The sequence below is a fragment of the Accipiter gentilis genome, chromosome 26, assembly GCF_929443795.1.
Source record: "Accipiter gentilis chromosome 26, bAccGen1.1, whole genome shotgun sequence".
Taxonomy (NCBI): Eukaryota; Metazoa; Chordata; class Aves; order Accipitriformes; family Accipitridae; genus Astur; species Astur gentilis.
In genome coordinates, this window is record NC_064905.1 from 10,313,193 (window position 1) to 10,335,243 (window position 22,051).

General features: G+C 39.4%; 2 protein-coding genes across 4 annotated transcripts in view; one reads left to right on the top strand and one right to left on the bottom strand.

Annotated features, from left to right (window-relative positions):
* The window catches only part of LOC126050797 (uncharacterized), a 920,783-nt gene that overhangs the window by 872,047 nt on the left and 26,685 nt on the right, over positions 1–22,051 (bottom strand). The window lies entirely within an intron of this gene.
* On the top strand, positions 7,376–17,881 carry IL12B (interleukin 12B). Of its 3 annotated transcripts, XR_007509654.1 has the most exons (8): positions 7,376–7,449; positions 9,877–9,958; positions 11,833–12,114; positions 13,273–13,390; positions 14,415–14,608; positions 15,390–15,535; positions 16,138–16,725; positions 16,827–16,906. XR_007509654.1 is itself a non-coding variant. In XM_049829161.1 (7 exons), exons 2-7 carry the CDS (start codon positions 9,877–9,879, stop codon positions 16,950–16,952), a joined length of 948 nt encoding a protein of 315 aa, XP_049685118.1. In that variant the 5' UTR covers positions 7,376–7,449; the 3' UTR covers positions 16,953–17,881. The 3 variants fall into 3 exon arrangements, 2 of the variants coding, with proteins under 2 accessions (XP_049685118.1, XP_049685119.1); XM_049829161.1 differs by lacking the exon at positions 16,138–16,725 and having other exon boundaries at positions 16,827–17,881; XM_049829162.1 differs by lacking the exon at positions 16,827–16,906 and having other exon boundaries at positions 16,138–16,804.

Here is a 22,051-nt window from a genome sequence, read left to right on the forward strand (position 1 = left end):
ATTGATCAGAAGTTGCATGGCAGTAGCGCAGTCCCAAGCCTGAACAACGTGCTCTCTTAAGAAAGGTTCAGATCTGCTTGTGGAATACCATGTAAACGTAGACTTAGTCAATGGAACTACCAGGAAGAATAACTCCTCTGTTCTGCTCTACTTTGATCTCATTAATTCCCTGATAACAGGCTAGTACCTGAGCAATGTGCACGTATACAGCACAGATTGTTTTCCCCTGAGGAGGAAGTGTGTGCAGATTAGAAGGGCAAAAAGGAGGGTTTGTTTGCTCTTTATAGACACAATGCGGGGGGGGGGGGGGGGGGGGGGGGGGGGGAAGGTGCATTTAGAGCAGAAGGCAATGATGTTTTCTGACTTCCTGGAACATGTCATTCAGAAGTCTTGGGCCATTTCTGCAAAAAGACCTATTTTCCTCCCTTCTTCTTCCCTAAAGAACCATTACCTTTATGTCCAGATTTCTTACTATTAAAAAGCTGAGAATTTTTAACCACTATCATCCTCTTAACACTCCAGGTGTTGCTTTAGATTTCCTGAGCCCAGCTCTGGTGCAGCTGGAAAAGAATGGCCATTAGGGTCCCAGATAAAGCTGGAAACTTATGTGAGTTTTTGCAATATACTTCTAAGAGGGCAGAGTGGTTCAAAATGTCTTTCAGTGCCTTTAACAATTTTCCCTTTCCCCCCAAAATGGAAGGGAATGAACAGCACCTTTTTTTCCCCAGCTCTTCCCTTTACCAAAGCTGCAGATCACTTAGGACGGGCTATGCTAGCCAGTGCAAAACCATCAGTCCTTCATCTATGGTTCATGAGCAGCCTGTTCCTTGTAAGGCCCTTTGATATTGCATGTGGCCATAGGGATTTAACAAGCTCATACTGCGTTAAAGGAGAACAATGTCTCATGTTGCCAACAGCTTATTATTTGTTTCACCTCTGAGACATCAAAGGCACCTCTGAGACTGAAAATCCAAGTGCCAAAATGAATTCTTACAGTTGCTGAAACAGAATAATTAAAAAATGTAAACTGTCCTTCAAATACTGTGTTATCAAGTGGTAGGTGAGTGGTTAAAAATAGAATATTCCACATAATTCCACAAAAATTGCTACATAATGACACCTGAAATATAAAAGATCTGCAAAAGATGTTGTTATAACACCTCTCTCTCTGAGGCATGCTTAACCTTTGCAATTCTTTTGTACTCTGCTTCTATTTTCATAGAATCATAGACTCCTAGAATGGTTTGGGTTGTAAGGGACCTTAGAGATCACCTAGTTCCAACCCCCCTGCCATGAGCAGGGACACCTTCCACTAGACCAGGTTGCTCCAAGCCCCATCCAACCTGGCCTGCAACACTGCCAGCGATGGGGCAGCCACAGCCTCCCTGGGCAACCTGTTCCAGTGCCTCATCACCCTCACAGGGAAGAATTTCTTCCTTACATCTAATCTAAATCTACCCTCTTTCAGAACAACCTCAACTCTCTCAGCCTGTCCTCATAGGAGAGGTGCTCCAGCCCCCTGATCACCTTCATGGCCCTCCTCTGGACTCGCTCCAACAGGTCCATGTCTTTCTTATGTTGGGGGCCCCAGAGCTGAACACAGTACTATTTTGCTTAAAGTCACTCACTGAACACTTTGTCTTAAGTGTGTGTGTTAAAAGCATGTCACTTGCTGTACAAAACTGACATGTATCACAAAGTTCATCCCCACCTATCAACAAGTATCTTTTGTAATGATATCTAATCAAATAGATGTATTTCATATGAGAAAATCAATTAACATCTGAGAAAAGTATTTGATTAATTTTAGAAGATTAATATATTTCTAAAACCTGATAGTAATTTCTCAGTAACTTCTTCTCTAACTGAAAGTTAGTGTAGATGTTTTTTCTTCTCTTCAATGTCATGCTATTGTTCTCCACTTTATCTTTCTCCTGCATCGGTCTTTCTTCAACTGTGGCCAAGGAATAACTGAAGAGCAGTATGAGAGCATCAAAGCATCTTCCAGATCATAAAATAGATGCTCTCTAGTAATTGTCCACATTGAAATAATTTTCCTACATTGCCTGATCCTAACACCAATAGCAAGTCTTATGTAAAGAAAATACAGACTTTTCCACGGTGGTTCTTATGGCTTAAAATACTGTGATGGACTACATTGGTTGCTGCCTCCTTTAAGTTTATGTAGAAAGGCTACAGTTGTTCCCTGTAGACTTGTTGATCCCAGTCCAGTAGTGTGATTTTGGGTTTTAAAAGTCTGTCTGACCCCATCACACATCCATTGCTAACAATCACTGGCTCTAAAAACTGTGACCAATCTACCTACCTACGTACCTTTCCCTGTCATGTCTTAAATCAACTGAAATTCCTATTAGTGTAATACAAATCACAAGTAAGTCATCAGATTCTCTGCACAAATACTCAGCTACTGAATTTGTTGCCCAGGGATTTTATCCTTGTCTATTACTAACTTATTGTGTATACCTGAAAAAAATGCTATATGCAATTTTAGAATTGCAAAGAAATCAAGTGTCCAGTCTCTTTTGTATAGAAGTTGCCTGACAAACAAGAAAATGCTTCTTGAATTTAAGTCATTAAGTTACTACTGGGTTTTTCCCTTTACTTTCAGTTTGATATGTTATTTCCCCCACCCCCAGGACTATATCCTGGCCTAAGTAATGGTGACAGTGGATTTCAAATAGTTGCTACATCACACTCAAGAAATGAGTGAACTTCACGTAAAGTGAACAACTTGCATCTAGATCCTACAGCTGAGTGTAGCATATCAGATTTATCAAATGTAAACAACAGATTTATGATGGAAACAGCAGACTGATGTAATAGGAAGCATTGCATTGCACTGTATTGCATTGCACTTAAAAAAAACAATGAACCGTCTTCATATGCATGCTCTGGGGGAGGAACTTCTGTGCTTCTTGCGTTAAAAGAGGACTGGTATCTCTATAGTTCTGCAATGAATCTTTCAGAGACACCAGTTTCTTTTGTATCTCTGCCCCCTATTTTCTGAGTGACTATGAAGATTTGCAAAAGCATATCATAGACTTAGGTACGCAAATCCCATTGACTCTCTGGAGTCATTTACTGTAGAAAATGTGATTTGGTTCTTAAAAGTATTTTGAAATGTCATAGCTCTTTTTGCTTTTTCTTATCCTTATGCAGGATAGTACTGTCTCCTTCCTCGCATTCTTTTTTTACTTCTAATATTGTCTCTAAATACAGGCTCTATGTATAATGGAGTCTATGTAAAGACACCCAATGCGTTGTGAGTTACAAATTGACTGGGCAGATCTGGATTTACCAGGGGAGAAGGGATTATGACTAAGAGATTAAAACCCCTTCTTTCCACTTCTCTTCTTTACCACCAGCTAGTGCTCTGTATCTACATGTGTTTTATATCCACATTCAACCCTACCCTGAACAACAGTTAGCTGTAATCTGAACATTGAGTAGCTACATTAGCTGCTGGCCAATTTATTAGGTTAGGCCACAGTAATACTATTGTGCAATTTCTACTCTGGAGGTAGTGAATGGTCTACCAGATGGAGCGCAAATGAGGTAAATAATGTCTTACTGTCCTCTCCACCTACGAGACATACCCACAGTCCCCATCTTGGATGGCTGGTCTAGTTGTATCGTGATGCAAATGAATCACTGTTGTATAAAGCTTAGCTTTTTTGATTTTTAGTAGAAGTGGGCTGTATTTTTCCCCTCTATTGTTTTGCATTTCTCTCAAGGTTTGATCTTGGTTCAGTAATTCCACATAGTATCTTGCGACTGGAATTTTTTAGGAAAGTTCATTGATATGCTAATATTACGTAGTATTTCCTGCTGAAATTCACTGTTTAGTGAATTATATATAAAGAACAGAGTTCCCTTCTCACTGCTACTACATTAATAATAACAATAATAAAATTTGATCTTTGGCATTAATCTCCAAATCGACATCCATGCAAAACTAGACAGATGCTGAAGGAAATTCCATATAGAGGAATCATACTGATTATACAGTTAATATAAATCTTCCTTTTACTAATGTTATGCAGGTTTTTTCCTGGATTGTGGTGATATAACTGTGTCATTCCACAAAGCAAAAATCATCTGTCCTTCAAAAGAAAGGAAAACCATTTTGAAAAGGGGCATTTCTGCCAAAAAGGAGTGTTTCCATTGCATTAGAGGAAAGCAAAACATGGACATAGAGTTTCCACCATTCTCTTTCAGCGTCATAGGGGAAGTAGGATAAAATGATGGGAGAGAAGCTGCTCTCCTCCAAATTTCCCCTTAAGAATATATGAGCTCATAATGGAAAACCAGACTGTCATCAAAGGATATTTTCATAATCTCTATGTTTTAATATTTAAAAATTCCTCTGATGGATCATAGCAAACTATCCCATCATGGAAGTTCCACACAGATGTGTCTGTGCTCCATAACTGGCATCTAGGGTTCTTGACATAAAGCTTGGGTACCGTATTATTCCTTTTGTCCTGTAACAACTGAGCTAAGGGGATTACATAGGCTTTATGCATGTGTGTGCAAGCATACACTCTGAAAATGCATATTCATTTATATTAATCATTTAACTATTCATGTTCCAGAACTGAGCAGGCATTTAAAGATTACCATGAGGTTGGGCAGATGTTTAAGCTATGCATTAGTGACATCAAAATCAAAAAAGAAAAGCCATAATACACGGCTGACATAAACAAATAGGCAAGCTAAGATGGGTTGAGAAAGAAGTAGGCAACATGTATGTAAAGTTACTTGTGCCCTTATTTATCTGCTCAGTGACTGAATGCAGCTCTCAAGTTTTCCTGGTCATTGCTGGCTTGCTGTTAAACTTGTGCATTATCACAGAAGTGAATTTTGGAAATTGGAAATTTTCTTAAATGGGAACAAACCTTGATTCAGCCTGGGCTCTTTCTCATTTGTAAAAGGAGAGCTGCCCTAAGTGCTTCCCAGAGGCTGCAGTTAGAACAGGCTGAGACTACAGGGGGGAAGGGGTGACACTGTTCACTGAGGCTTCCTTCCTGCCCTTGTTACAAGATTTCCCCTGGGAGGAGAAGCAGATGAATGGGAATACGGTGCACAGCCCAGCCTCCTTCTGACATGCATTTCAAAGGTGGTCAGGAACCAGGATCAGAAGGAGACAATTTTGTCATCTGGAACAGGTTGAATACCTTTCACTTGCCTGTGCCCCAGCTGCTTCTGCCACATCTTTCTCAACATGCTTTCTCAGGCTGCCATTTTCTCTTTCCGAACCGTGAAACAACAACAGCAGAAGCGTCAGTGTCTGCATGGCCCACCTTTGGCAAAATGGCCTGGATAACAACAGCTTTTAAGATAGGAGTGGGAGTATAAACAGTGTATGTGAATGAAGGACCCAAAACTGCCTGAGAGGACATTTGTCCCAAATGATCATGTAAGAGAGGAAGACAAGCATCAGTCAGATGCAAAGACGGTACATGTGCTTGTAACCCACACATCCCCTCGATGTGTGCGTGTAAGACCGTGTGTATATGTGGGGGACGTATTTTTGTATATTTTGGGGATGTGGAGGGTGGAGATGTACAGATATTAACATTTTGGAAGTGTCTAGTACTCTGGCTTATCTGTTATATTATTGATATGTATCTCAAATGAAGAGTTCACTGGTTGCTAGCCGATTCTGTGTCATGAATAGATCAATAAACCACTTTGATCCAGACTCATTATAGAGTATGTGAAGGGAGCAGTTTTTCTCTGTGACAGAGCCGCCATTTCAATCCTGCTTCAGAAAGCTGCCCTCAGAGCCTGCAGCCCTCTCACTCTGCTCTTGCCCAGCCCTGGCTGCGAGCTCTAGCAAAGGGAAGTCTGGGGCTGACATTTGAGTGACAGGTTGGGTACGCTGAACTCAGCAGGGAAGTTGTCAGGCCCACCGGAGACTGCAATGCTCTAGTTTTGTGTTTTGTCAGATGGAAGGGAGTTAAAGCTCAACTGCCAAAGGTGTATGTGATCCTACTCAAGCCATGTTTCTTTGAAGAGGGTGGCTAAGGAAAGAAAAGGATTCCGCTGGCAATACTGTACATTTGTGTAAAGCTTTCAGCACGATTAACCAAGAATCCTGAAACTACCCTCTTTCAAATTAGAGCATGCCACCCTCTCTGCTGTTTGCCTCTCAGATGTGTGACAATAAACAGGAACCCCATGCCCTGGGAACTGCTGGGGTTCACAGTGTTTATCTCACTGTTAATTTAAGTTGTTCCTCCTTTTGTTTTATGTTCTCGCCATATTTGGAGGCACCAAATATGCAACATATTGCAGATGCTTGTGTTGTTTCATCTGTGTGAAGGACTTCTGAATGACCATTGACTATAGCAGAAAGGACAGGCACCATCTTTTCATTGCTGGATTACTACATTATAGCTTTGATCTCTGGGCTGTGGGAATACTCCTGTCACTAGAAAGCACACAAGATAGAGTTGTGTCTCTTTATGAATTCCTAAAGCATGTCAGGTTGAATTTAAAACCATTTTTTTTGCTTTTATAAGGAATGTGTTTCTTTTTGCTTATAACTTTTCAGTCATCTTATTCAGGTTTGGAACAGGGCTAGAAGAACAACTCAGTTTTGGTTTGCCTGACAAATAAAGGGAATTCTTTGCTATTATTTCACAAATAATAAAAAAATCAATAGAAATTTTTTCCTCATTTTCAAAGTATATCTTATGTATGGCGCTTTTCTCATGCTTGAGTACATGTCTATAAATCACTTCATAAAGAAAAAAAATAGGTTATATTTAACAACTGCAACATAAAATGATGTGACAATCTCAGGCTTTTATCTCTAAGCCAGGAATAATTGTTTATTTTTTGGTTGACCTAGGTCTCAATTTTTAGAATAAATACAATTCTAAAACAGCAATTAAAAATTCATTTTCCATTAACTTTAATTCTGATTGATGTGATAGCTGAGATTTTGTTTCATATAATTATCTCTTTTGTGCTTACCAGGTAGAAATAGATTTAGTTTATTTAACTTTCTCTTTCTGTCTTCATAATGTATTTCCCATCAGACAGTTTTGGAAGTTTGTTTAGTTTGTATTTACTCTTCCTCAGATGATGAACAGGCAGTATGAGAGAGACAGAAAATCAGGCAGGAAAAGAAATGCCTCTGGCATACCATAAAGGTCATTGTAACAATCTCATAATCTCATTTCCTCTTTAAAGTTTACCTGGGAGTCCCAAACTTTTTTTTTTTTTTGCCTTAGCTCTGTCACTATGTAAAAAAGGAACTCAAGCCACGTGTTGCAATTCTGTGGTATTGCGGTGAAATGGAGCATCCCTTTGCTTTCAGAGTTTAGAAGTATTTATAAGGGAGCCAGCATTCTGCTTCCTTCAGATCACAAAACCAACCTGCCTGGCAACTTCAGCTAACAGGCATCACGAAAAAAGGTGAGAATTCCTTTCTTCTCTAACACTGGGGCAACACAAGTCTGGTACCAGCTGCTTCAGATGAAACTAATGAAAACTTAAAATCATTTATTTAAAAGTGTATTTAAATAGTTGTTGTGACATTTTCTTAGGACAGTTATTTATATGCTTATGTGCCTGAAATTAAGCATGATGTATATATGTATATAGCTCATAGAATTGTTCTAACTAACAGGACAGCTAATGTTATAAGGTAATAATCTTTTTTATCTTACTAATATTCATATTGCTGGTGTGTGTGCATCAACAAATACGCATTTATGGTCAGACCGTCCTCCATTTTAAAAAACATGCAACACCATTGACTTGGCCCTGCCTTGAGCTGGGACTGGTCCAGATGACATACAGAGGTCCTTTCTGACATAAATTATTCTGTGATTCTCAGTAAAGGAATCTGTGCTGATTTACAGCAGACCACAGGGAATATATGCTGTTGGTATACTCTCCTCATCTATGAAGTGCTGGGGCAACTGCACAGATTAGTGCTGTTCAGAAACTGAGTTTATTTCTGATTAATTTTTCAATAAAATTTTGAGATGGGGGGAAGGGGTGTTCTCCCTCCATCTCAAAAACTGAATGATTTTCCATGAAAATATTAAACTTTTTTCATCAAAAACCTGAATCATGAAGCTGCTCCCTAAAACCAGGAGAAAGTTTCCTGTTTCCAAGGTTTCAATTTTGATGAAAGGTTGATATGGAAAAGAAGGCACATTTTACACCCTTTCCCTCCAAGTTTTAGTTGATATTTCAGATAATGGTTTTATGAAGCATAGCGATGAATGCCATGTTACAATGAAAGAAATTAGTATCTTTGAGAAAGTTGCAAAATGTATTTTTCTTTCACAAATTACAGATAATCCTGCCTGCAGTAGAAAATCATGAGGAGCTAAGCGTGTTTGCCTTTTAATGAAGCAATATACTGCTGATAGGCTGCTTGATAGTATCTGGCTTTTCACTGAGGCTCATGCCTCTCTCTGAGTACAGATGCAATGTGAGCTGGTTCCTGTCCTAGATACTCTCTCTAGATACTACATTTGTAGCTTCTGGTCCCATTAATAGCTGTGCTGTGCAGTGTACAAGATCAGATGGCAAACTTTCTTGGCATTGGTCCAGAGACAGCTGACTTCTGATCAAGATTAAGGACTGCTAATAATAGCAGGAGCTGCCAGTGAGTAACGGATTCGGTGCACATAGAAATACACATATACTCTTCCTCCATAAACCAAAATGAAAATGTTTTGTAACACATGAGAAGAAATCAGGAGGACTACTCTCCTTTCACTGAAAAAAGACTGGTTTGGGAGGGAAAAAAATCCAAACCACTTAATTTGGTGTTTTTCATGTGCATTCAGACTCCCACTGTGGTCAGAATAGACTTTGAAAGATATATTCACCAATCTCTTTTTCTAAGTCATGCTCCTATTCATTTGGCTTCATCTCCAGTTGAAAAAGGTCTGAAAGTGTAGCTAAATAACTGTTGTTGAAGTTTTTTATGCACCTGGTAGTTACTACAATATTTGGCAAATATGTTTTGTTTTTCATGAAGAGCTCTAGCTGTATTTTGAATTCAGGACAAATATACATTTATATATTGCATATACAGCTATCTCAAGTGAGATATATGGGTATGTCTCAAATGAACGCAGCAACAATGATATACATACCCAGCCATTTCTGCAAATATAGCTGTGGCACAGAAACCAGTAGCAATTTTTCCTGAAATTCCTTACAAAATTAATTAGACTATGCAACCTCAGGTGGATAGTAGAACTAGTATCAGTTAGGCAAGTGTCAGTATTGATGCTAGCTCAACACTGCATTATTGACACTGCTGTCACTTGTTCTCACATAGATGGTGAAGACTACAGTCCAGCAAAACACTTCAGCAGGTCCTTAATTCTATTTGCAGTCCTTTGGTTTAATAGGACTACTGAGATGCTTAAACCAAGGAATATACTTATAAGCTTTGTATGACTGGAATTTAGTGTCCATTGATCCTTAGTCCAATGCCTTTTTCATGCGGCTGGCCTCACTTGCATCAGCAGGGCTTTCCTTGCATGAGAAATATTTGTCTGAGGAACCTAGGAATGCTTCTAGGCTCCTGACCATATAAGGACTATGCACACAACAATTTCCTCTAAGTTCCATAATTTCTTCTCTAAACTGATTTGCGGTGTGAATAACAAGCAGATCAAAATCTTGGCTTAAGCTCCAGTACAAACCTGATATTAAATTTTTATGTAGTCTAAGAGTTCTTAGAATGAAAGAATACTTCTTAGTTCACTGGAACTGACTCTGTCGTCTTATTATCCTGTCCAGCATTGAGCTCGATTTCAGTACAACTCAGCAATCCTCAGTGAAGTTTAGTAATTTATTTTTTCCCTACAGATGTCTCACCTACTATTTGCCTTACTTTCATTATTTTCCTTTGCTGCCCTTCTGGAAGCACAGTGGAAACTGAGGGAAAATGGTAAGCAGTCTTCACTTACTGAGACCTACAGCTGACTGTAGGACACGAGGCTATCTCAGTGTCCACAAGCGCAGAATTTTTTAACTACAGTATTTTAGGCCAAGGTTCTTCCTATTTGTTTGTGAAAAACTAGCCAACTAATTGGTATTAATGGTAGAAATATTTAGAAGTCCTAAAATGTCATACAACAGCCATTCTGAATATTAGCATTAGAAACTGTCTTTATTGCCTATTCCCTGTTCTCTTGTTTCAAATGTGTCAGTCATGCAGTCTGGAAGCACAAACAGTATCTTGTGACTTAGGTAACAGCCCACAAACAAACAAGTGAAGAATTAGTTGTCAAAAAGAATAATTTACAGTAAAACCTACAACATAGAAATAGTTTGTCAAACTTTTCTGGTAAAAAACTTAAATGTAAATACGTTTGTAAAACCACAGGGTCAGTAATAAACAAACAAATCTTTTGAATAACTTACCAGAAAATAGGGCTAAATTCAGATAATCAAATTTGCTTCTCTTATTCACCTAGTGTAGCTCCATAATCCAGGCTGTCTTCAATGTGATTATCCAAAAAGAAGGACCCTAATCAACATGAGAAAAGCATTCACAATCTGATTGTGTTCGTGCTTAAAACTGCAAATATGTTTTCCAGTACTGAGAATAATCTTTGTGTTTGAAGTCTGTAAGATTTACCTTGCCTGTGCTTCAAATATCAATAAGCAGTTTGGTAAGCTTCCAAGCTTCCTAGAGTTGCATGTTTTCTGCCATTTTAGATTCAGTGTTTGACATGTATTTCTTAGTGTTTCTTCTTTGTGGTAAAGTCTTAATGCTCTCATTCTGGTAGTGAAATGCTCTGGTGAAAAGGTTTTAAGAGTTCCCTGGAACTCTGATTTCCTGAGCTGAGTGCTTGCTGTGGTGTTGACACACTAAGAAACAAATTTTTGCCACTTCTTGCATGTAGAAGAGTCTCTGAGGGCACTGAACATGGTTGGGGAGCCTGTGATGGCAGTAGTATACCTGAGCAATGACAGTTAAATTTGAGAACTGTTGCCACACAGAAGTGTAGGTGAAGTACTTCAGTCAATCACAGCAAAAGAGTCAAGAGAAGATGATATTTCTTTAATGGAATTGTTTCAAGTTATTTTGTTATGTGGTGTGTCTTCTAATTTGAAAAGACCAGCAGGGCACTTCAGAGTTACAAGATGGCGTTTAGAAGTCCACATCTCCCTGTTGCAGTCCATTTAGCTCTGCTGTAGGTCAGCGATTGCCCATCTCTTAGTAGTTGCTCCACTGGGACCAGGGTGATAGGAGTACAGATCGTTCCCTGCAGAAAATGGAAAATAGCATCAGTTACAGGCAAATACAAACCACTTACCCAGAGCTTCCCTCCTTCCTATTGCTCACTCACAGACCTTTGACGCTGAAGAGGGCAAAGCATTATAGCTTTGCACCGTAGCAAAGCACCAAAGTACAGAGTGGTTTTACGTGCCATTCTGTGAGCAAAGGCCACAGGCCACATGTGGGAGGAATACCTGGGCTCAGTGTGTCCTGGCATCCTCACCTTTAAAACAAAGGTGCCTACTTCCCACAGTTATGAACTGCTGTGAGATTTTCTGGGAACATGGGAAAAACCCCCACTTCTTCCATTAAAATGTTATCCCTATTGATCAGCAGGTTCTAGATACACTGTAAATTTCTAAGTCAATCCTCTTCTTGTAGTAAAGATTTCCAGGTGATAGTGAGGCCTTGGGCAAGAAAGCCAGAGAATTGTTAGCAGTTTTCCTGGAGAGCAGAGCTGAAAAAAAGGGCTCAGTTCAATCTTCACACTGTTAAGTATGAGTAGCTACTAACATGTCTCTCTCTGCAATGTCCAGTGTACGTCATAGAGTCAGAGTGGAATGATGAGACACCAGCTAAAAGAGTGGAGCTCACCTGTAACACATCTGATGAAGCACTGCCAGTTTACTGGAAAAAGGGCAGTGAACTGCAAGGAACTGGAAAGACTCTGATTGCCGAAGTGAAGGAGTTCCCAGATGCTGGCAACTATACCTGTCTGACTGCTAATACCCATGAAATCATCAGCTATGATTTCTTCCTCATAACTAAAATAGACTCTAATGGGCAAATGATAAGGTCAATTCTGAAAAGCTTTAAAGGTACAGTCATAAGATGATGTGATGCATCTTGCTCAGCTTTGTGCGTTGGAGCTTTGTGAGGACCAGAGGGAGCTCTCTGGAGAAATGCATGAGAAATACCCACTTTAAAATGGGTCCTCTTCAAATGCTTTACTGACTGTGAAAGGCAAAGGATTACTTTTGTGGGTCTGTATACGGGGCAGCTGATGAGCTGCATAGGAATTGGTTGCCATGGGATTAATTTAGACCTATAGGATGGAGTGATGGTAAGAATGATTAGATACAGGATAACAGCAGTACCACACCATAGCTTTTCTGAGGTGGGGAGCAATTGACTTGCTTTGCCTCCATCTCAGAGACCCAGCCCTCAGGAGAGGGTTTGCAAAACCAGGGCTACATGATTTGACAGAACCAGGGACTGATGTAGATTTTAAGTGCTCTCATTTGGGCTTCTCCATTCATGATTAACCCACTGGGACAAGCCTGCGATGTTTTGCATTTTCTGCATGAACCTCACTCATCTATGTCTCATATTGCAGTCTCTCACTGTAGTGCCAGGAGCTTATGAATTTCCAAGGCTTTTTCCCTGGCTCCTGGACCCACATATCAGATACAGTAGGGTTGTCCGCCAGTCAGCTACATCCAGGGTACAATACAGAGTTGTTGAGAGTCTGCAGTGCTGGGCAGCAGAAATGAAACACACACTTATAGTGAGGCCTCATTCACTTCTTACACTGGAAACATTCCCCATCAAGTGCCCCAGTGTGTGAAGATGTGAGATTATCCACTGCATGCACTCTCATGCGTGGGGTAACAAATACAGAGGTTTGCCAACTGAATAGCTGCAATGCTTCTTTGTGAAAGGAACAATGGATTTGTGTATATAAATCTCTTACTGACAGCTATCTGCAACAGCCTGCGTATGCTCTAGCTCCTGTCAATAGCCACATAGATGTGGTTAATGTGGTGCCATGTAAACCAGCCTTCAGCCACTAACTGTGGTTATATGGCTTTTTAACTACAGGTGGCTGCCCAATGGGCAGTATGAGACTGTCTCTGTCTATGTACCCACCACCTGCCAAAAATGATGGGAATCTGTTGAATTATTATTTTCTCTCTGCTTTGACCATTTTGTCAAAAAGAGTAAATAAATCATGTTTTCTTTCTTTTTCCATCTAGAACCAAACAGGACATTTTTAAAATGTGAGGCAAAGAACTACTCTGGAATTTTCATTTGTTCGTGGATGACAGAAAATGAGAGTCCAAATGTGAAGTTCACAATCAGAAGTCTAAAAGGGTAAAAGCTTGTACTTTCCTTAACAACCTCATAGCAAGGCTGGAACAGCCCTTTGTGTTACTCTGTGTAGGAGATCTGGATTTTAGGCTACTGAGGACATGTAGACAGCGAGGAATCCCACTTCCAGAGTCAGAACATCTGCAAAATGTTTGAGCCATCACTGGGACTAACTTAACTAATAAGGGCACAGATGTTGCTCAGAAATTAATAAAGACTTGAAAATGGAACAACCCCCACTGGACTGTTACAGCTGCTACAGTACAGCCACAGAAAAACTTAAGCAATAGCAAAAACAGTTCATGTAGGGGAGAGGAAGTTGAGCCAAAAGCAGAAACAATCATAGCACTGAGTCCCTTCACAGCGGATCCAGTGGAATTAAGGGAGTGGGAGGCTGCACCCACTGCAAAAGCCACATGTCTACTGACCAGTCTCTGTTGAGGAACACTGCAGAAACCTGCAAGGGAAATATGTGAGGGGAACCTTGTGGGGATTTCCTACCTCCCACTACTCTTGGGGGTTTCTCCAAAACATGGAGTGCTTGAGCAAAGGTCACTTCAGTTCGTAAAAGAAGAAAAAACTGTAAAGTGTTTTATTTTGCTGAATGCAAAATAGAACCAGATTCAGGTAGTACTTTATAGATAGCTTTTGTTGTTTATTTCCCAATGAATACATTTTAACCTGCCCTTATTTCTTCCAGCAAGGTTTTGGAAAGGGCTAAGGAACAAAGTAAGATACTAGAGCTTTTCATGGGACAGCAGTAATAAGAAATGAGATTATATCCTGTGTTAGGTTTAAACACTAATTTCTTCTGTTAAGGCAGGAAGGCTTTTGTGATTTTACATTAATATGTAATACTGAAAATGTCAGATCTCCCACTGTACTGTTTCTGTAGCTGTTGAAGCACAGCCATAAAATGATACAGGCAACATCAAAACATTGCCTTACCAACTACATGTTATCGTTGTGGCAACAAATTCTCAGAACAAACTAGCATTTCCAGTACTTTTCTCTGTTCTCTATTCAGGTCTCAAGGAGATGTAACCTGCAGCAGTCCTACTGCTCACACTGATAAATCAGTGACTGAATACACAGCCCAGTGCCAGAAAGAAAACTACTGCCCATTTGCTGAAGAGCACCAGCCAATTGAGATGTTCCTGGAGGTCATTGATGAGGTGGAATATGAGAACTACACTAGCAGCTTCTTCATCAGAGATATCAGTGAGTAGACGAGGAATCATGATTAATTCTTAGCTTTATTCTTGCCGTTGATAGTGGAACTAACAATGATAGCTAATCAAACCAAGCTTGGGAATCCTTGCCCTATTCTACTGTAAATCCGTATCAAGGCACCAGTTACAGGAACAGGGGAAAACAAATCATAGCAGCAGTCTGGAAGAGGATGAGGAAGTGAAGAAGCAACATCTCCCTAGCTTGTGACCTCCAAACCTCTCACCCCCACATCTCCCAGAAGTTTCTGTAGCCTTCTCTATTAGATGGACATGTTTTAGAAGGGGTATGTGGGAGAAGTCAGAGAATAACCCAGCAGGCTCTTTGAGAACTACAGATTTACTCACATATGGTTAACACTACGTATGCTTCCCTCCTGGCATCTTACAGATGGGCATGCAGGGCAGGTTAATAGAAACTGACAGGAAATCAGAGGACCAGTTGTGACCATGATGCCACAGGGCACAGGAAAATTAAGCAGCATCCTAAAGAAACAGATGTTTTGCTAAACACCGTAACTGTCAGTAGGGGTTGAAGATATTCCTCTGTGTCCAACAGAGCCCTCTGCAACCCTTCAGGCAAAAAAAGACTCTGTGAGTGTGCTTAATTTTCCATAAGGAGCATACAAGGCAGTTCTTACACATCATGCCTACTCCTCTCTTAATCTCATGGAGGCTCCCAAAGCTGATTCCTATAAAACTATCAACAGTAGTACACCAACACTTGATATGCTGCTAATGTGAATTAATTCCTTCTATATTTTCTCTTGCAGTAAAACCCGACCCACCCCAATGTCAGTATGTGGCCACAAATGGAACAGTAACCTGGACATATCCCAGAACATGGAGCACACCAAAGTCCTACTTCCCTTTGACTTTCAGGGTCAAAGTTGAAAGTACAAAGAAACACAAAAGCCAGGTAGAGATACAAGATTTGAAACACGTTTTTCTTGCTTGAACAGACAGTATAAATAATATAAGCTTTGTATGCAAGAATCATGGACTAAAACAAAAACTAAAAAAGGGTGCTGAGACCCAAATGTGGCAAGGTTCTGTCTTGGCAGAAAAAGACCTCCTTCCCAGTTCTATGAGTAGTAAGATCCAAACAACACACTGTGGGGTGGATGCAACCCTGATGTAACTGTGGAGATAAAATCATGCCCAGCATTGCATAGCTGTGCTAGTGTGAGAAAAGTATTTACTAATTGATTAGTAGGCTGTGTGGGTCCTAATGTGGGAAACCCCCAATTTCCAAATCACAAAGTCTAGGATCTGTTGCACTGATTTCCTTGTATGTTGTTTGTACCTGGGTAGCTCAGACTTTCTTTATAGGTGAATTGGCAAATAAGGAATCAATGATTCATTTGGTAGCTTTTCTGTGGAGACTGGATGAACACTACAGCCTTTGCCACTCACTTTCCAATTATTAGTTAATAGTTAACTAAACATTGCTACTGTGTATTAGCTTTAAATCACAAAATTATTCTGCTTCCTTTGCTAATGCTCATGGATACACTAAAGAGTACACGACAGCAGTATGGTGGTTTGCCTAGGCTGGCAAAGAAATCAACAGCAGAACTGGAAAGAAATATACAAGCCAGTTGACCACAGTGGAGGTCCTTAACTGCAGTGCTCCTCTTCCAGCAATCAGAAAAGTAAATAAATGTAATGATCATTCTAGTTTGTCAACTGATTAAACCAAAGACACTAGACGACTTTTTCTATGTGAAGAAAATTAGCAAGCCTGTACCAGCAGATGGGGCCATTCCCTTAGTGCTGACTCCTTGATTTTAGTAGTGACTCTACAGAGGCTTCGTGTATCATCCACAAGTCCTCAGTGGAAATTTCACCGAGACTGAAAAGCAGCAACTTCTGTCTTTTAGGGTTCCCACTGTGGGAGAAGAAGCAAAAAGAGAAAAACCCAGACAAACAAACAAACCTTTTGTTTCAACGACTGTTTCAGTTTGGGGGTTGGGTAACTTTACAACACTAACTTCAGTGGAAAGTGGGCTTTTTAGTTTGTTTCTACTGAGGCTCAAGTTCTCACAAGTCGTCATGACTTTGGTATCTGAGGGTGAAGATTGCTGCCTTTGAAACTACAGCCTACCAGTAGGTTAAGTTACATGTGCTTGTTGCAATCTATCTGGCACTTCATTGTATGTTCTGCTTGATCTTTACAATCAGCTGATGGAGCTGTGCCCTATTGGTAGGTCTATGATGCTGATGAGCAGTCTATTCAGATTCTAACAACTGAGCCAAAAGACAAGATCTCTGTGCAGGCCAGGGATCGCTATTACAATTCATCCTGGAGTGAGTGGTCTTCGCTTTGCAGGTAAGGCTTAAGGAACCTTCTACTGGAGGAGCAGGGATGATTCCTAACCTAGGAGAGTAAGGAGTCTATGAACTTCTTCTGCTTCTTAAATACTCATTTATTTTACATTTCCTTATAACCATTTTTGTCTCCAAAACATTTTTTCATGAAATAAGAGAATAAACATGTAAATGTATTGGGCTGTCTAAACGATGATTCTCTTAAAAAAAAAAGAGAGAGAGATGAAACAATTAGATTCCCTTTAAATCAGAGAGGAAACAATCATAGGATTCATTTAGGTTGGAAAAGACCTTCAAGATCATTGAGTCCAACCATCATCCATGCCCACTAAACCATGTTATGGAGTACCCCGTCTATGTGCTTTTTGAATACCTCCAGGGATGGTGACTCAACCACTTCCCTGGACAGCCTATTCCAATGTCTGACAACCCTCTCAGTAAAGAAATTTTTCCCTAATATCTGAAATGGATGTAGGTTCATGGACATGGGTACCATTCTACCTAACTAGGCAATTATAAAATATTCTTTAAGAAATATATGAGCATTTGGCCGTTGCTAGTGTAACCCATGCTGATTTTTATCCTTTCTGTTCATTGATAATTTGAGTCAATGTTGGGCGTCCAAATACAGCAGCCATTCCATATACAGCCAAGTTTTACCAGTAAAATGAGAAAGGGAGTAAGAGAGAGAGAGAGGAGGTATTTGCTATTAGAAAGAAAATCTATTAGCAGCTTCTGCTAGTCCTAGGAATGGCTGTTTTCTTATTCTGTGAATTGATTAGCATACTCAGCTCTAAACTACTCTCAGACTAGTTTTCCAGTTTGGAACATATTTTAAATACAGAAATAGCGTCCTTCAGAGCAACACCAAAAAGAATTATGCAGATTTTTTAATCTTCTTCCTCTCTTCTGTTTTGTAATTTTGGGATGGGTTTTTTTTCAATTAGATGTAGGTACAAATCTCTCTGACCTCCAAGTTTCCTGATTCACACTGTTGAAAAGTTGTAAACTTGTAGCCCTGTTGAAACACTTGAAATAAGATCACACTGTTCCATGGATCCACTCTTCATTGGTACAGAGGCATTTATAGATACCAATGGGAAATGAAGAAAAATTTCAAAAGGGCTGTAGCTGGACAGGTGCCTAACTCTCAGCAGATGAAGCTGAATCCGTAATCCCCATCAGACATGGGAACTTCTGAGCCTTGCATTATGTGGTCCTGAGTCCTTTAGAGAAATTGAGTGGTGGCATTTCACTAGATGGCTTAGACCAGCAAAGGTTTATTAAGAAATGGATTAAAAATCTAGGTCTGAGGAAAATAAAGATAATTCTTACGTAAATTTCCTTTCTCTTATTTTACAGATAACCAGTACGAGCTTCTAGGAGAATGGCACAATGCTCTTAAAGAAAGCAAAGAAAGAATTAGCACAAGAACATAAGCATAATTAGAAGAAAAATCTGCATTTGAGATTATTAAGAAGCCATACCATATCTCTTTTGTAATAGATTAATAAGGTCCTGATTTTGGCAGCTCTTTTAAATTTCCCAGATTTGAGTAACACTTTCAGCATACATCATGTTATATTAACATGTATAGTATTTTGATACATTGCTGTCAGCTACTATTGTAGGTTCCGCATATTATTCTATTGCATTTATTTATTTATTTAACTTTTTAAATATCTATTTATTTATTTATTTATTTATTTGATATGACTTGCAATGCCAGATGTTGGCAGTTGCTATTCAAACTGTTTCATGTGTTAATTTATTTAGAAAGTAACTTACTGAAAGAACTGGTTTAGTATTCCATTATTTAACGGTTTAATTATTTGATTATTTAATTATTTATTTTTATTTATTTTGTTGAAATGTATCAGCATAGAAAGCCTTGGCTGCATGAGGCAGCTATGTATCACGTATCAGGGCCATCCTCATCTTCCAATCTGATGGCAGACATTTTAGTAAAAGAAGGAATTGCAAGCTCGGAGTCCTAGAAATGTTAGCTGCTGCATTTTGTCAGCTGTCTGTGCCTACATCATGTTGATGCCCAACTGCTGAACACTGCAAATGGTTGTTGCGTGAGAGATCAACCACTCTCAAAGCCCTGCACTTGCAGCTGAACCCAAGCTGCAGTGGAAGCAATGGGAGTGCTAATGTCTAGGCAGCTTTGAGGTGCTGTGGTTGAAGGAGTCCTGTTGCCACATCTCATGAACATGAAAGGAGATGGGAGCCAGAAGTGGAATATAACATCTCCTAAACAAAACTCCCTTTCATGCTTGTGATCATTAGATGCTCTTTATTCAGTACCCATGTGTACCCAGTGCACCTCGCAGTGGAGTTTTCTGGCAATAAAATTAATTCAGATCTGATGTGCCACAGGCAAAACCACAGTGCACAAGCAGTCAGGAATCTGCAACTGAAACCAAGGCAGCTTAAATTATTTAAAAGTTTAACTGCAGTGTATCTGATATTTCAGCAAGCAATTGCTAACTGATTTTATATGTGGATGTTAAGCATCTAATTAAAGTTAGAGCTTTAGAATACAGATTTTTATAGTTCACTTTGAAAGTATTTCCCTACTACTGCAACATATGCTAGGTGTCTTCACAGAACCTTAGGAAAAAACCCTCAAATCCTGGTTCTGAAGTGCTTACAGTGTAAGTCCCCAGGCCTGGAAAGAAGCAGAAGCATGTGTTGAAGCCTACACATTTTTGTCAAAACACCCAAGTCCCGATTTTCAAGAGGGCAAAATACATTAAAATATCTTTAAGGATTTAGGCCTTAATCTCTGATACAGAATCACTGAAATTAAAGACCATGCTTAGGTTTTTTCCAGTCTTAGCAATGGGTGGTAATTTAAGATATTTAAACATTGAAATGTGGGAAGTATCTGATATTTCAGAAAACTGTTGATAATCTAGCTACAAGTGCCATTAGTCTTTATTAACATTAAGTGTATGCATCTTATTTCTGCTATAAATGCAATTTACTGTGCTTGTTTTACGAAGGAGCTAATAATAAATAGGTCTGAGAACAAGAAAATTTTGTTTACTTGTGATCTTTTAAGAAATACGGTTAATATCACTCTTCACTTCCTACCAGAATATTATACACTACTTCTGAGGCAGTGTTTGTAGGGAGGAGTAATATTCCTGATCAATGCTACCAAATTCATGGCCTGTAAAACTGTACAGGACAACACAGACAAGTGAGGTCTGTTAGTCAGCAGTCTCTTCTAAATCCTTTTCTGCGGGCTAAGAAGTGATTGTTTCTTTTGCAGTCTAAGAGTACACTGAAGTTCACTGGCCTTTGTGGTCAGGAGGTTTGCAACTGAAACCAGGCTGACATATATCTTGAGGTCTTTGAGGTTTCTCTCTAATACTATTGGTATAGTGTTCAGAATTAGTAGGACGTTCCTGTTCTTCAGATATCTGGGTTGAAACCCCGGCACCATTGAAAGTAAACATTGAAACCTCTCATTAACTTGATTCAGCCTAGTTTTCACTCTGAGGCTAAATTTACAAGTATTCTGACAAAGACTATATTGATCTATTACCTTTAGAGGAATATGCCTTTCTGTGCCATGATCCCATAAGGTGCGTGAAACCTCCCTATAGGAAACTTTTCTGGCATAGATCATGAAGTAATGAGGAGCTGGTAGTGAGGAAAGTTATTGTCTAAGATTCTTCAGAAAAATAACAAAGCACAGCTTGAAACTGCCTCTTCTTCTGTAGAAATCAAGTTAATTGTAAGATGGCTGCTAAGACATAAAGTTGGCTTCAGTCCTTGATTATCCATTTCTGGGGCCTTATGTGGATCCAAGTGTCTCTGAATATCTGCTCTACAAATTGTCAGACAGTCTCCCATCTCTGAGAAACTCTATAGATTGTATAAAAAGGTGATAATATCATAGCACAAATATTCATTATGGTGTCTTCATATGCTGGAGATAATTTCCTAACATACTCCATCCAGTCAAGAAAATAATAGTTGATGTATCAGCTAATCATTGTACTTCTCTCTTAATTCCTCTCCTTGTTGCACTGCAAATAATCTGGAAACCTTGTTATAAAAGTCACAATGCATGGACTCAATCAGGCTGCACTATGTACAAAACTGCCCCCCCCCCCCCCCCAAACCTTTAGACTGCAAAATGAAAGGTTCTGAAATAACACAATGATAGAACTAAGTTTACTCCTGAGGCCCCTATGAGTAAGACTCATTAATCATATAGGGACAGAATAGATCTTCTACTGGATGGACCCCTGTCTTACTCTGTGACCCACCGTTCTCTGGGCAGTGGCAGCTCCTCCAGCTTTCTGTTCATACTCATCATTCAACATGTGGCTTTAGGTTTTGCCTACCACACCTCCCTGAATCTGCACTGAACAGAGACTGACTAATTCCCTCCAGGGCTTTTTGTGGGTGCTCCTCATCTCAAAGAATGCTTTACAAATAGTTGGTGTACTTAATGAGGCACTAATAGGTTGCAGTCCTCTAAGTGCTTCAGCCATTAGAGCTGGGTAAGCAGGCACCTGATAACAGCAAAAGGAAAAAAAAAGGCTTATGTCTAATTAGAAGTTCTGTGAGACAACACATATTAGATTTCAGGTCCAAATGCTTCATATACACCCCTCCTTCCATGTTGACCTTCATCTTTTCCCAATTCTTCATAAGTTGTAGCTTCTCTTTTATAAAAGTTATAATACTTTTAATAGAGGCAAAACCAATACGTGTCCCCTAACCTTGTTCAGAGACATGAAAAAAACCTAAGAAACCTTTCCTCAAATATTTCAGTTGAACTGACTTCAGTGTGACAGAAATTCTAAGTGCTAAACATCTGGAAATTACATCTTAAAATATGAAATAGAAGGCAATTTTAAATAAGTCCTATTCGATGCTCACTGCCCAATTCATTCAGTGTTAAGCCGTTAATGCCTGTTTTGCATATATCTGTAAAGAATCAAGTCATTCAGAAATGTCAATGATATGACACTAAGTAACTCAAAGGATTCACAAGCTAGTTGCACAACAGTAGGTCTCACAGCCTTGTAATTTATCTTAAAGAGATTAGAAGACACAAAGAAACAGAATAAATATC